A 14374-nucleotide genomic window follows, 5' to 3' on the forward strand; every position below is an offset into this window, starting at 1 on the left:
CAGGAATGCTGCATGGAGTAAGAGAACGATCGGGCGCTGGAGGAGGAAGATAAAGAACTGTCCATATGGTCCGGTCCGGGTAAGATTAAGTAGGGCGTTTTACGCCTGATTGGTAGGATGGTTTTATCCATCTGATTGTTTGATTGATTGTATTGGAATCGGTATTTGAATACTGATATTGTTTGGTTATTGGTTCATTTAGCTTTGAATGCTACTTGAAATATTGGTTCTCTTCTTGAGAACGAGACATTCTCTGTTTGCAAACAGCGGCGAATAGGAACGTTCATCTCTCTTTGCAGATAGAGAAGGGTAGGTAATGCAGACTTTTGTCCCCGTTGTAATCCGTCATGCCTACTTTTCTCCCCATTGATTGTTTGAAATCGATTAAATCGATTGTTTCTCTTTGAGATCTTCCCTGTCCACAAACAGAGACGAATAGAAATATTCTGTCTCCCTTTGCAGATAGCGAAGGGCAGGTAATGCAGACGTTTGTCCCCGTTGTAATCCGTCATGCCTGTTTTTCTCCCCACTGATTGATTGATTGACTGGACATTGTTGTCCAAGGAATTGTTTTTTTGAGGTATTTTCTGTTTGCAAACAACGTGGAATAGAAATATTCTGTCTAGTCTTTGCAGGTAGAAAAGGGTAGGTGATGCAGACTTTTGTCCCCGTTGTAATCCGTCAGTCCTACCCACTCCCCACTGATTGACTATTATTTGGGGGGTAGCTCACCTGGTCCGTCCAGGAGGCTACCCTTATGGAAGACACATGCCCCCACTTGTTGGCCATTTATTGGAAGTAACCCATCTGGTCCGCCCAGGAGGCTACCCTAGTAAGTGGAGGTACATCACTTGGTCCGACCAGGATGATACCCTAACGAAGGATATGTGTTCCCCTCTGATTGATAATCTAGTTCCAACCCGGACCATTTATTGGAGGTAACTCACCTGGTCCGTCCAGGAGTACCCCTAGTGAAAGGACATATAAAAATGAAGTGATCACCGTACCCTACTAACAGAAAACTTTAGCTCGAAACACGCTAAGGAAAGGAAGGAAAAATAAAAGAAATCGGGCTAAGTCAGTAACCCCCTGATGAGCTTTCGACTTCACTAAAAATAAGAAACATTAGAAACAGTTCGTAATAAGAAATATAAAATGGCGAAAAGTTTGACAGCAAAAATAGCCACGAGGTAGCTAGGCTCCGCTGCCTATTCCTGCTCCCAACATGTCTGCCTCATTGTCTGCCACACCCAAATAACGGTAACATGAAATAGATACAAATCAATTAGACACCTACCCCCATTCCGGAAGCTCCCGAAGTGCAACAGGTCCGCGGTTACGCCCATCCGGAAGGCGAGGCCTCGATGCGTGCAGGGCTCGGCTGGCCGCGGTCGGAAGGGGAGGCTGTAGGGCGGACGGCCCGAGGAATCATGGAGGTCTCCCCTTTCCCTCTTCTGCTGCCCTGCGGGCCACGGGGGGGGGGGGGGAAGCTGTCTTGCCTCGGCCACCGACCACTCCCCGCCCCCTCTCTTGCCTGATCTGGCCATCGTCGAGGACCGGAGCAACGGCGAGGTCGGACAACCCTGAGAGTTGCAGATAGTCCCGCCACATGACCACGCCTGAGAAGTTTCAGGTAGTTCCGCCACATGTCAAAAAGGGGGGGGATGTCTTGCCTCAGCCACCGACCCCCCCCCATCTTCATCAGCCGGCACGGCCAATACCGAAGTGCTGGAGCCAAAGAGCGGCGCGGGGTTGCTGGAAGGGGGAGGCGGCGCGAACGAGCCTCCCCCACCTCCCTCCAGGTGGAGGCTTCCAGCAACACCCCAACGCTCTTGCTTAAAGAGGGTCAACATCGAAAAGCGGTCTTTTGCCCAGGACGGGCACAGCGCCCCATGCCTTCTCTCCTCAACTTTGAAGATTCTATGAGAGCCGGGGGGCACCCCGGTCCCTCCGCATGGGCGCCCCCGTCCCCCTCACTGGGAACCGCGACATCGGCGCACTCCTGCCAGCGCCAGCCTCAGTTTGGAAATGGCTAAAATACAGCCAAGGCACAGACTTGTTCAGTTCCGGAGGAACACCCGAATGACCCGGTAGGGAAAATTGTTACCGCCCTCCCCACCCTTTGACTGATGGTCCATATTGCTAAACTGTTAACCCATTGCGAAAAAACTTTTGAAACCACCAACGGAAGGTTCTGGTCCTACTACGAGTCAGTGGAGGCAATCCGACTATGCAGGGACTTGCCTGACCTCGCCCAAAATGGCGCCGATACAAAATGAGACTTTTTAAATAAACCTTGTTGCACCCTGATTGCGCAGCTTATGCAGTTTTTGGACAATGAAAGTAGATAAGAAGGATATTGAGTATGTGCTTGGAAAGGAAAGCGATATAAGATGAACATTGATTATGTGTTGGGATGATGAACTGATTTAGAGTGGGTACTAATTATGTGTTGACAGCTATGAATCGGTATGAAATAGGCACGGAGTGAGCATTTAAACAATGAATTGATATACATTAGATATTGAGCAAATAGTAGAATAACGAGATGATATTGTTGAACGCTTGACACGCATTATACTTGGCGCTTAAGAAAGTTCGATATGATTTTCATTACGCTACTGCACTTTATGAAATAAATGGCCACCGATTTCGTTTCCCTTATGCACAGTTCCAGTCTGCTCCATAGCCGGCCCACTGGGTTGTAGGCCCGTATTTGTGCGCCAACCTTTTCATTAAAGTTTTTGAACACGCAAATATTCTCATAGTGTTTGTATTTTATGAATGTTATCGAAATGTATGGCTACTGTCACCGACATAAGAAACGTACAGTATGATTAAGGCAGAAGGTTAAAAAAGGGCCCGACATTTAGCAGCTACATTATGTGTCACAGGCAGCCGGAAAAGTGTTTTAGACACCCTTAAATGACACCACAGAAATACCACCTGACCGCCACCCTTGCACACGACCTATAAGGCCACGATCGTGTGATCCATGTAGATACACAGACCATCGATGATTATCTCTCTGATGCTACTGATCCCTATGGGCTTAAACGCCGAGATGGTAGAGAATGCGGCCCGTGGAGATAGGTCAAGTATGTGGTAGGTAAAAACATTTTCGGATTTATGCAAGTTGATGTGTTTTGGATGTTGCCCCCACCCCCTTCCTTCTCCTCCCTTTTGCAGGTCACGTCGGAACGTCGGCTGAGGTATGGAGGAGTGACGATCAAACAACCGACGAAAAGGGAAGGAGGAAATATGAGCATAGCCCTTATGTTGATGAGTTTTTTAAAAAAAAGAGACGTAGACTTAGACATGACTGTTCCTCCTTAGAATGTAGCGACTGGGAGGATGGACTGACATAGAAACTTGACGGGTACTGTATGACGAAAATTGACTTGAAATAGCATGTTAAATAATGTAACTAGACGTTTGACTAGATAGGGAAAGGACAAAGAAGAATCCTGGGGTAAGGATTCCCAGGCACCACCCGTCTGGGAAGTTAGAAACGTTGTTGATGTTCGAAATGTACCACCTCCTTCTCACCCTCTTATAGATGTAACCAAGCTGTCTGACTGTTCTCCTGATCAATACCCTCTGTTGCCTCAGCCTGGAGAACTTCCAACCAAAAGAAGAAACTCAAAAGTGGTTTAAGATCCACCTATGGGCAATGGCCCGACCAGGTTAATTTCTGACCGGCTGACCGAGGTGTAAGTATTTGGGAACGCTCGCAAAGATAGCAAGCGAGAGGGAAAAGGAGGGAAAGGTAAAAAGAGCTAAGCACGTAGGTAAATAGGATATTAAAGATACGCAGGATGTAAAGATAGATCTTTCTGGCCAATATTTGTTTTATGTTTTGTCGTGAATGTCTTATATATGTAATACATGTACTGTCTTCCTTTGTCGGAGTTTGTGTGTGTGTACTGTAGGGATTTATGTCCTCCCTCTGTTTGCGTCTCTCCGTTACCTGACCACCTGCTGTTCTGTGTTGTGAGCGCACTAAATGACCTGTTTTCGTACACGTCTCTCTCTCTCTCTCTTTCTCTCTCTCCCCACCCCCTTATCTATCTCTCTCTCTCTCTCTCTCTCTCTCTCCCTCTCTCTACATGTCATACGTGTACCGAATGGATCGTTTAGATTGCGGACGACTCTCACTCTCTATGAGAGTCTCCCTATTTCCTCTTCCTCTTTGTGGTAAAATTGTGCCCCACCGGCACCAGTCTGATTGGATACTTATTGAACGCGAAGGTGTTCAGCGAAATTGACCAAAATTAAAATGATCGTATCTCGCCATATTACTACCTCTCCTTTCTGCAAAATGAATGAACTCGAATTGGCTGAGAAGGAAAGGACAGGTAAGACGACTAAAGTCCCCCAATCTGGCCTTTTACAGGGGAACTGTATGTCAATGGCACCTTATTTTTTAGTTCATCAGAGACGAACGCCAACGTCTAGATTGACCTCCAATGCCCAGATTGCCCCACCCCTTTGCACCCAAGCGCTAATGCCCGAAGCATCCCCGCCCCACTTGATTGACCCCAGCTGCTGTCCCGGATATAAACATGATGACCATGAGTAACTGTCGTCCCTCGAGAAAAACCTGTTTTACCCTGACTCTCGATGATAGCGCCCCCGCCCTGTTTGAAAAGGTTAGCCAGCCTTGAAGGGAAATGTTAGACTGTTAAGGCTCAGGTTAGAAAGACGAGTCTCCCTGGAGGTTCCGAAATATTGAGTTAGACGATGAATAAAACTTGGCATGAACTCAGTAGGAATGCTGACCTATGCACTGCTTGGTAATGAACCTCTGACTGTGACCGATGAGCGTATCTCCCAAGTGCGTAGGATTGAGGGAAGAATTCACATGCATAAATGTCTTCCCCTGACCAGTTCTCTAAAGCTTGTTTTGTACCTATTTCAAAGATATACGATCACCGGAGGAGAAGGGTCGGACGTGACACACAGCCTGGCTGCAGATCATGGGACACATGCGACCTCGACCAAAGGTGGAGCCCCAGCACGACAGGAATACGGGACGAGGCAGCACTCTCCAATGTGGTAAACGAAAGGATGAAAGGCTGCCCTGAAGCCCTCTGTCCGCCTACCCACACGTGCCTGAAGCTTCCGTCCCCCTCTTCAAGCCCGGTTGATGGGCTTGCTTGCTTGTTATCATTTGCTCCCTTGGTCCCTTTGGTGTGTCCCAGGAAAATCTGCCCCCACTCCGCCCTCTCACTCCCATCGACTATCGAAACCACACACCCTCTTTTCCACATGACTTCTTGTCGAAAGGAAGAACAGCATCCAGGTGGAAAGGGGGTACGCCGCAGGAATATGGGTGCCGAGCATAAGGCGCCACTAAAAGGATTGGTTAGGGAACAGGACTATGGTCTAACAGCAGAGGACTGACCGCACCCTGCAACGCGTAAGGATGGACCCGAGCTGGACCTATAGCTCCACCGCCGGTGCTCAACAGCGCCAACGAAAGGACACGGACTAGAGCCTACCAGTGATGGCTCACTGCTAAAAAGACACTGTGACGAAGTGATCTTGTGTATTGAACTGAATTCCGCCCTCAACTACTTGGTCAAAATGTTCATTGGTCACATTTTTAAGTCAGAAACATTTATGCTATGTAGTGCTTTTGAAATGATAGGAACTCGACAAATACAATTTCCTATGTGCTGCATTCTGCCCATCACATCAACTGTCCATGATTATATGCCAAATGTAGTATTGACAAATGCTAATTCTTCAACCACGCCTGTTTATTTGTACCCCCATCAAGTACAAAAATGAACTCTGTAATGTAAAAAGGGGCGACTGTGGAAAATTAGAGAAATTGATGTACATAAACAGCGTTCATTTCCCTTTTCCCACTTCTCTCCCTGTAAGCACCATGAATACCATAAAATATTGACCGCATCACTCCGCCAGTAAAAGCCCGTACCCATATGTACATGACAGCCATTCTAGGCACCCTGGCCTTTTTTTCCGCTCATTAGGATCACCGGCTTCCCTTCTGCGCGTATTTGAAACCCACCCCCCCCTCTCTCACATGCATAGACCATGAAACCCTCTCCCTCTGCGCGACCCTGCCCTGAAAGGCAACCCTTCTGCTTGACCCACGCAAACCCCCCATTCCCTCTTGAAGAGGCATCCTTCGCCTCAGCTGACATAGCCCTCCCCAGCTGCACCTGACTGCCCCCCCCCGCTCTCTCATATACGGGTCATAAGATCTCTCTCTGTGCGACTCTGTCCCTGTGAGCACCCTGGCTCTCCCCTCCTCCCTCGCATGGACAAGTCATAAACCTCCCCCTTCTGCAAGGCCCTGTCCTTGGGAGTCACGACCGCACCTGACCAGCACCTCCTTTCCTTTCATGAATAACCCCTCTGTTAGTAAACCCTCCCTCCGCGATGGACTGTCCACACATGTCCGAGGTCAACGCCTAAGCCGGAAGAAACTGTTTATTGCCCCTTATTGTATGGAGTCACTCCTCTTCAAAGAACCCCCTATTGATCCTGGCTTCCCCACCCCTTGGGATACGATCAGGCGCACATACCCTAATAATCAGGAGAACACTCAGCTGCGTCACTGCCCCTTCTCTTATCGACAGTTCAAGGGTCTCTATTGTAAGCATATGTGGGGTAGGATTGACACGAGGATTATGGGGATGTCTTTTCTTTGTGTCACAATGTCCTGATTGTAATGCCAAGTGTTTTGTAAGGTATAAAAGACGATGTCTCAGCTCACTTGTTAGAGCACCTCCCGAAAGACACTGTGTTTCGTGTCCGAAATGACAGGCTCTCCTCATGAGAAATAAAACTCTGTTCTTGTGATTCCAGCTTCCAGCGCCCGTCTCTTTATTTGGTAAATATTCAGAATGAGAACTAAGAGGCGACTTGCGCCAGCAGCCCGGGCATCGATACTGATATGGGCTCACTTTCAACAATCCAGGGTGGGCAGGTGGTCGAAGTCCCGGCAGTAGGGGCTGTGGATGAGGATCCAGTGGACCACCTCCAGGGTGTAGGCCTCGGTGCCCAGCGCCCTCAGCACAGGCCGCTTCCCTCCACACAGCTGAAGGCAGTAGGCCGTGAGCAGCTCCTTGACCCGGAAGGATAACTGGAAGTTGCCGTAGCGGGACTGGGGGCTGAGCGCAGGGGAGTTGGCCATCATGTTCCGCAGCTGCCCTGCCTCCTTCAGGTAGAGACCCACCATGCTGGCCTGCACCTCCGGGCCGACAGCCCGGGCGAACTTACTGAGGCGCTTTCTCTTGAGGTTGTCCAGGTCCGGGGGTGGCAGGTGCAGCCCCCAGCAGGACACCCGCAGGAGCCGGGGCTCCCCGTTCAGCAGGAAGGGCCTGTCCCCGCCGCGGATGTGCTCGTCCTCCAGGATGTCCATGAACCTGTCCCGGACGGTGACATGTTTCAGCCGCACCACCTGCAGCGGCTTCGTCTCCAAGCGCCGGTACATCTGGATGATGGGGGTCTGGCGGGGGCAGTGGGACCCCCGCTTCTGAAATTCATCCAGGACTTGGTCGAGATCCAGGAACTCCCCCTCGCAGAACAGGGACCTGCTCCTCGGCCGCTGGGGGTACAGGGGGTCGTCACCCCACAGGGGCATCATTGTGCCTTGGTACTGGGGGTCGCCGCTCTCTCTGGTGGGGTGAAGCTGCGGTCTCTCTCTGGTGGGGTGAAGCTGCGGTCTCTCTCTCGTGGGATGAAGCTGCGGTCTCTCTCTGGTGGGATGCGGTCTCTCTGGTGGGATGAAGCTGCGGTCTCTCGTTCCTTGTAGGCGCTGCGTCTCTGCTCTCCTGCGCTCTGGCCTCTCGCCGGTTCTGTGATTCCGATGCTTCTCCGGCCCTCTCCCCTCGCGCGGTTCTCTCTGGCTGAGTGCCTCCTTGCTCTGTGTCTTGTCTTCTCCTGTCAGATCCCTTCTGACAGTGATGAGTTTTTGGATACCGAGGTAGTTACCTCATTACTCCACATTCATTTAGAATTTTTTAGTCGCTGCTTCGGTTGTCTTATCGAAGTGTGACTCTTTGTCACAGTTGGGGTTTTATCACATGGTCAGCTCAGTGATGGGCCGCGGGTAGCGGTCAATATAGTTTGCAGAATTGTCAGCAAGTTTCCTCAGAGTGTCGTCTTTGTCTATCTAGTGCCTTCTGATATTGTCGAGTTTTGGGTGCCTGCCGAGGCGATTATGCCATCTGGCAGCGGTGAGTTTTTGTTTGCAAACTCTGTCTGCAACTCTTCTGGGTTTTATCTTGTCACCCCCCAACCCTCCCCCCCCCCCCCCTCTCATGCCATGCTCCCATTGGCCAGTACCACTGCCGTGGCCTTGTAACTCAAGCCCTTATCACCGCTTGTCTGCGCCCCTAAACCTAGAAAAGGGGTGCAGAGCCCCCACCCAGGAAAAAAATGCACACATAGGAGCAAACAGCACTTTTGCTGTCGTGATGTGTTCATTCCTATAGCGCTTTCCGTACTTCTCGTGCGGCCTAAAGCACTTTCTTGGTTCTTTGTAGTTGAGATCCGTTTACGTAGCGCTTCAAACCACACTGGGGTCTTCAAGCGCTCTAGATTCTTGCAGGTTGCCGGGCTCAATTTGGACTGCATGATCAAATAGCTGCTGTTTGTGGTTTAGCCTATATGGGACTTGCATTTATTTACATTTGTTGTGTACTTCCGATGGGACCCCCATTCACAGCCAGCGGATTCCTAGTTAATGTCCCCAGAATCCCTTGCGGTGTATGTAGAGTGGTCTGCCTGCCTGTGCCTGCTGCTGCTTTACACAGGGATGTTCAGCATGGTCAAGTGTAGCATGCGTTCGCACCAGTGTACATGGATGCATGGCCCAGTGACGCATGCGTGCGCTCCAGTGTACATGGATGCATTGCACGCATTCAGCATGGCCCAGTGACGCATGCGCGCGCACCAGTGTACATGGATGCATTGCACGCATTCAGCATGGCCCAGTGACGCATGCGCGCGCACCAGTGTACATGGATGCATTGCACGCATTCAGCATGGCCCAGTGACGCATGCGCCCGCACCAGTGTACATGGATGCACGCATTCAGCATGGCCCAGTGACACATGCACGCGCACCAGTATACATGGATGCATGCATTCAGCATGGCCCAGTGACACATGCACGTGCACCAGTATACATGGATGCATTCAGCATGGCTCAGTGACGCATGCGTGCGCACTAGTGTACATGGATGCATGAATTCAGCATGGCCCACATGGATGCATACCTTCAGCATGTCCCAGCGGCGCGTGCGCCCGCACCAGTGTACATGGATGCATGCCTTCAGCATGGCCCAGTGACGCATGCGCGCGCACCAGTGTACATGGATGCATGCCTTCAGCATGGCCCAGAGGCGCATGCGCGCGCACCAGTGTACATGGATGCATGCATTCAGCATAGTGACTCATGCGCGTGCGCACACTAGTGTACATGGATGCATGCATTCATCATAGTGACTCATGCGCGTGCGCGCACCAGTGTACATGGATGCATACATTCATTATAGTGACTCATGCGCGCGCACCCGTGTACATGGATGCATGCATTCAGCATAGTGACTCATGTGGCGCACTAGTGTACATGGATGCATGCATTCATCATAGTGACTCGTGCGCGCGCACCAGTGTACATGGATGCATGCATTCATCATAGTGACTCATGCGCACGCACCAGTGTACATGGATGCATGCATTCAGCATGGCCCCGAGGCGTGTGCGCGCGCACCAGTGTTTGCTGCCGGCGCGTGGACGGATTTCTGTCCCATCCTAGCCCTGGCTTTGGCCAATAGCAGCACAAGTCTGTAAATGTACTTTCATGTTGTCGCTTAGCAGAGTATGCAGATGTTTACACCTTACAAGCGGGGTGTTTGAGATACCCGATAGCCCGGGAACCCTAAATAAAAGTGGGCCACATTTGCGCACTGCCCCTTTACGCAAAACACTGATTCGGTGCATTAAGTATTATAAAAAGAAGGGGGGGGGGGGGGGTCTCAGAGAGGCAAGGTTTCTTGACTTCACCAACACAAAATATTGGAGTGTTGCAAGGAGTCTGTGCTCGGATTAGTGCGCACTGCTGACCCACACCTGGGTATCATTGAGGCCCTCGTGTTCAGACCCCCTGCAGACTCTGCATACATTAATGGCCCCCGCCAGAGAATGGGAATGACACCCCCGCCCCCGTGGTAAGGAGGAGGCAATAGAGACCGCTCGGGCCCCCACTGGGCCGCTGGCGGCACCAGAGCGGCACAGACACAACCCACGTCGGTCCCTCCCCTAACGAAAGAGGCGCTAATTGCCGGGGGGGCCTTTACCCCCCCCCCCCCTCCACACCATCACCCCGCACAGTGCACCTGTCTGCATTACAACAGGCCGGACGAGCTGCTTTCCTTCTTCCTCGGGGAGTTCCTGGTTCACTAGCGCCTTGAAACGAGCGCCTCTGCTGCCCTTTAGGCACTGTGAAGACATCTCGGTGGATCAGGCGCCTGCTGCTGTTTTATCAAGGTCCAAACACCATTGCTAACAAAGCTGTTCCGTTTGCATCAATCTGGGACTTCTTCGTCCGGAGAGCACACACACAACACCCCCCACACACTCAGCCCCCCCCCCCCCCCCGCCCCCTACAGTGTGGCAGGCGCATCTCAGCCTTTAAGACTCGTGCCTCTCGGGCCTCTCCCAGGCAGGATGATAGGACCCCTCTGACCGGAAACTGTGTAGAGTGAGGGGGTGTTTAGTATTTATTTATTTAATGCATTTTTATAAAGCGCAGACTTTACCCGAAGGTGTCAGAGCGCTGTAGAATGAGAAGAAATGGTACAAAATAGAAAGTTACAAAAATAAACAGGAGAGGTAGAGTAAAACCATATAGGCAATAACACAATATCAAACACAGCAATCAAGGGTGGGGAATGAACAAGAAGATATTACAAATTTACCACGATGAACTAACTTCCTGGAGGGGTCTAAGAATGAGGGTATTAGTTCTGAAAGTGTCTTTGGCAGAGAAGAGATTTGAGGCCAGCTTTGAAAATCTGGATGGAGGTGGTGGCACGGAGCAATTGCGGAAGCGACTTCCAGATTCTTACTGCATTACCTGAGAACGATTGAGCCATCGATCTTTCCTTTTTGAAGGAGGGGGGCTCAAGCAAAAACTTTTCAACATTCCGAGAAGGTCTCGAACCTCCTGACATTTTCAGTTTATTCGCCGGGTAACGAGGGGAGGAAGTGTGCAAGGCTTTATGGGTGATGCAGGCAGTTTTATAAATAGATCTTGCGTCGATGGGAAGCCATCGAAGAGAAGACAGGATAGGAGTAATGTGTAAAAAAAGTAAGGAGGCCACCTATCTTGGTTTGTGGGACCAGGGGAGATAAGTCAAGAAAACAAGGGGTGTCCCGTATTGGAGCAAGTGTGCTATCCTATCTACTAAAACGCAAGTTGATACGAACCCGTGCAACTCGGGTACTCGTATACAACTAAACTGAATTCAGTGTACTATTTCAGAGAGAGGCAAGGTGGAACACAATGCAGTGATATAACCCAAACATGTAAATAGGATCAATAAACTAGTTTCAAAGATAGACTGTGGTCAGGAAAAGAAAATTCGAAAATATTTATTACATACAGCTGTATAAGCACAGTTTGGAATTTATAATGTGCTTAACAACATATTAATCAACATAAGTATGAATGACAATATTTAATAATAAATCACATAATACACCGTTATACAAATGCAGAGAATGTTACGTGACAACACTTACATTTAAAAACATTTTTTTTTTTTAAAAACAACAAGAATCTGGAACAAACAAGTGTCGACGCGGCGTTTCTGCTTTTTGTGAATACAAATGCCTTCTTCAGGACAGATTCTAGATTTAAGAAAACACAGAATTACCAAACTTTAATTGGTCACAAGACTTCCTTCTTATATACAGTAAGCATGTTGTAATTAACATTTTTAGTAAGGGGAGATTTTCTATTCAAGGTTTTGAGAGCAATCACCGCCTAGTCAGAAAAACCACATCCCTTTTTGGTCAATTTCTCAGACTAAAAAGGAACTCCTTGAACCTCTTTCTAAATACTGTGATTTCTTCCTGAGACCAATTATTGAATCCACCAGCAAAGGACACAAAGAGCTTCTTTTCCATGCTCAGAACCATCACTATGCCAGAGGAGCCCTGCACAATGGACATAGAAAGTCTCTACACCTGTATTCCACAGGATGAAACCATCAAAGTTGTGAAAGAGGCCCTGTATAAGGCACCTTGGGATTTCATAACATCACGCTCCTTTGTGGTGGACTGTGCCACCCTGGCTCTTAAGAAAAACTATTTTGAACATGAGGGTAAGATCTACCTCCAGGCCACAGGCACGTCAATGGGCAGCACTTTTGCCCCTTCGGTGGCAGGCCTGTACGTGTTCAATTTTGAGGTTAATAACATACTGGACCCTATGAATCCTTTCTCTGCTAACATCATCTTTTGGCAACGCTATATTGATGATGTGCTGATGATTTGGAAAGGGGAAGAGCACACATTACTCAATTTCTTTGCGTGGATTAACACCTGTAGCCAACATCTCAAGTTTACACACGATTATTCTGCAGACACCATCACATTCTTGGACGTTACTATCAAGAGACAGGACACCCATCTGGTGACGAAAACATATTCCAAGCCTACTGCAAAGAATAACTTGTTACATTTTACGAGTTACCACCCTCGGGCTCTGCGGGAGAATCTCCCTTACGATCAGTATCTGTGGATACGCCGTAATTGTAGTAATCTTTCTGACTACAAACAGCAAGCAGAGGACCTATCAATCAAGTTGCAAAACAGAGGATACCCGCAAAGAATAATCAACAGAAGCCAAAAACGAGCAAGGAATCAGCAAAGAGACATACTTCTGGATGATCCTCCCAGGATTCATGATAATGAGATCCCTTTAACATGTGTAACAACATATAACCCGCTGTCCAATGCGGTTAGCAGAAGTATTTCCAAACACTGGAGGATACTAACCAGCAACAGACACAAGTGGGAGAAACCCCTCTTCTCTTATAAAAGAGCTGCAAGTCTGAAAGATTCTCTAGTCCACACGCGCCCAAGGGACCTGTCAACCCTTAGACCGGTTGCGATTGTGTTGAATGCTTGGGGCCTACCAGCTGTTACGGGCCATTTCCCTTGTGGGGATTGCAACATATGTCACCTTACTACCCACACTAAATCTTTGATCTTGTCCAATGGACAACAATGGGACCAACGTTGCCATACGAATTGTAACACGGCCAACGTTATTTATTTAATAACGTGTACATGCAACCTACAGTATGTGGGCATGACCTCTAGACGCATCAAGCTGAGGATAAGGGAACATCGCAGCAACATCCGCTGCTGTAAAACAATAACTAAGTTGACTGCCCACTTTGTGGAAAAACAACATACCCCGAATGACATGCGTTGGACGATCCTAGAACACCTGGAAGCTGGATCAGAGACCAAGTTGTTTGAAAAAGAGCAACGTTGGATTTATCGTCTAGCCACCAACAAAACTGGGCTCAATGACGACATTCCATGGGGTTCAGTGATGAGGCGCTGATTTAACCAGTTGAGTCCCTTGATATTGTTGGGTTTGTCTATCTGGGTTTTGTCGTCCTTACCTAATGAATGTGGCCATTGCTACACCATCTGTTTTTCTCCCCTTTTTTCCTTTAACATGGTGGCCATTTCTGTATCTTGATGCACTTTTCCCTGACAAGGTTTTTTCTGACTATGCAGGATGAGTTATCAAGCCCAATACGTCACTCAAAGCATTACTTAATACCCTGAATGCTGGCGGTTTAGGTAACTCTATCCTGTTACAATATGTAGCCCTTTATTGTTTGGACTAGGATAAACTATTCCCACCATCAGTTTGTTCATAGTGCAATCCCCATAGTGCAATTCCCAGTTTGGCAATTATTGCCACGACTACAAATGACTGTTTCCTAAGATATCTTACAATTATAGAACCGCAATCTACTTTCTTGTGGTTCTGCTTGATAACCCCTTTTTAATTTACTGTTTTTCAATCAAGGCAGAACGGGGATTCGAACCGCGATCCCGACAGTGAAGTAAAGGGGTTACTGCTCCTTTAAGATTGCATCGCCACTCCTCACGATGACCGTTCACGCTAGTCACGGGTCCGGAACCATTCAGGATACTAATAGATCTCGCCCGGAGACAACATTCACCTTCGGGCAGATCGATGGTAACGGAGGGGGAGGTAACATCTTGTCTTCCTCTTCTCTCTGCTAGATTTTCACCACGTGGAATGTACCCGCGCCGTCTTAACCCAGGAAGAGGAT

General features: G+C 48.9%; 1 protein-coding gene across 1 annotated transcript; it reads right to left on the reverse strand.

Annotated features, from left to right (window-relative positions):
• Positions 1–6943: 6943 nt before the first annotated feature.
• On the reverse strand, positions 6944–7624 carry LOC147665074 (uncharacterized). The gene has a single exon (XM_086949779.1). The coding sequence runs from the start codon at positions 7622–7624 to the stop codon at positions 6944–6946; it is 681 nt and encodes a 226-aa protein (XP_086805905.1).
• Positions 7625–14374: the final 6750 nt, after the last annotated feature.

This window comes from Lissotriton vulgaris, unplaced genomic scaffold (genome assembly GCF_964263255.1).
Source record: "Lissotriton vulgaris unplaced genomic scaffold, aLisVul1.2 SCAFFOLD_4453, whole genome shotgun sequence".
Lineage (NCBI taxonomy): Eukaryota > Metazoa > Chordata > Amphibia > Caudata > Salamandridae > Lissotriton > Lissotriton vulgaris.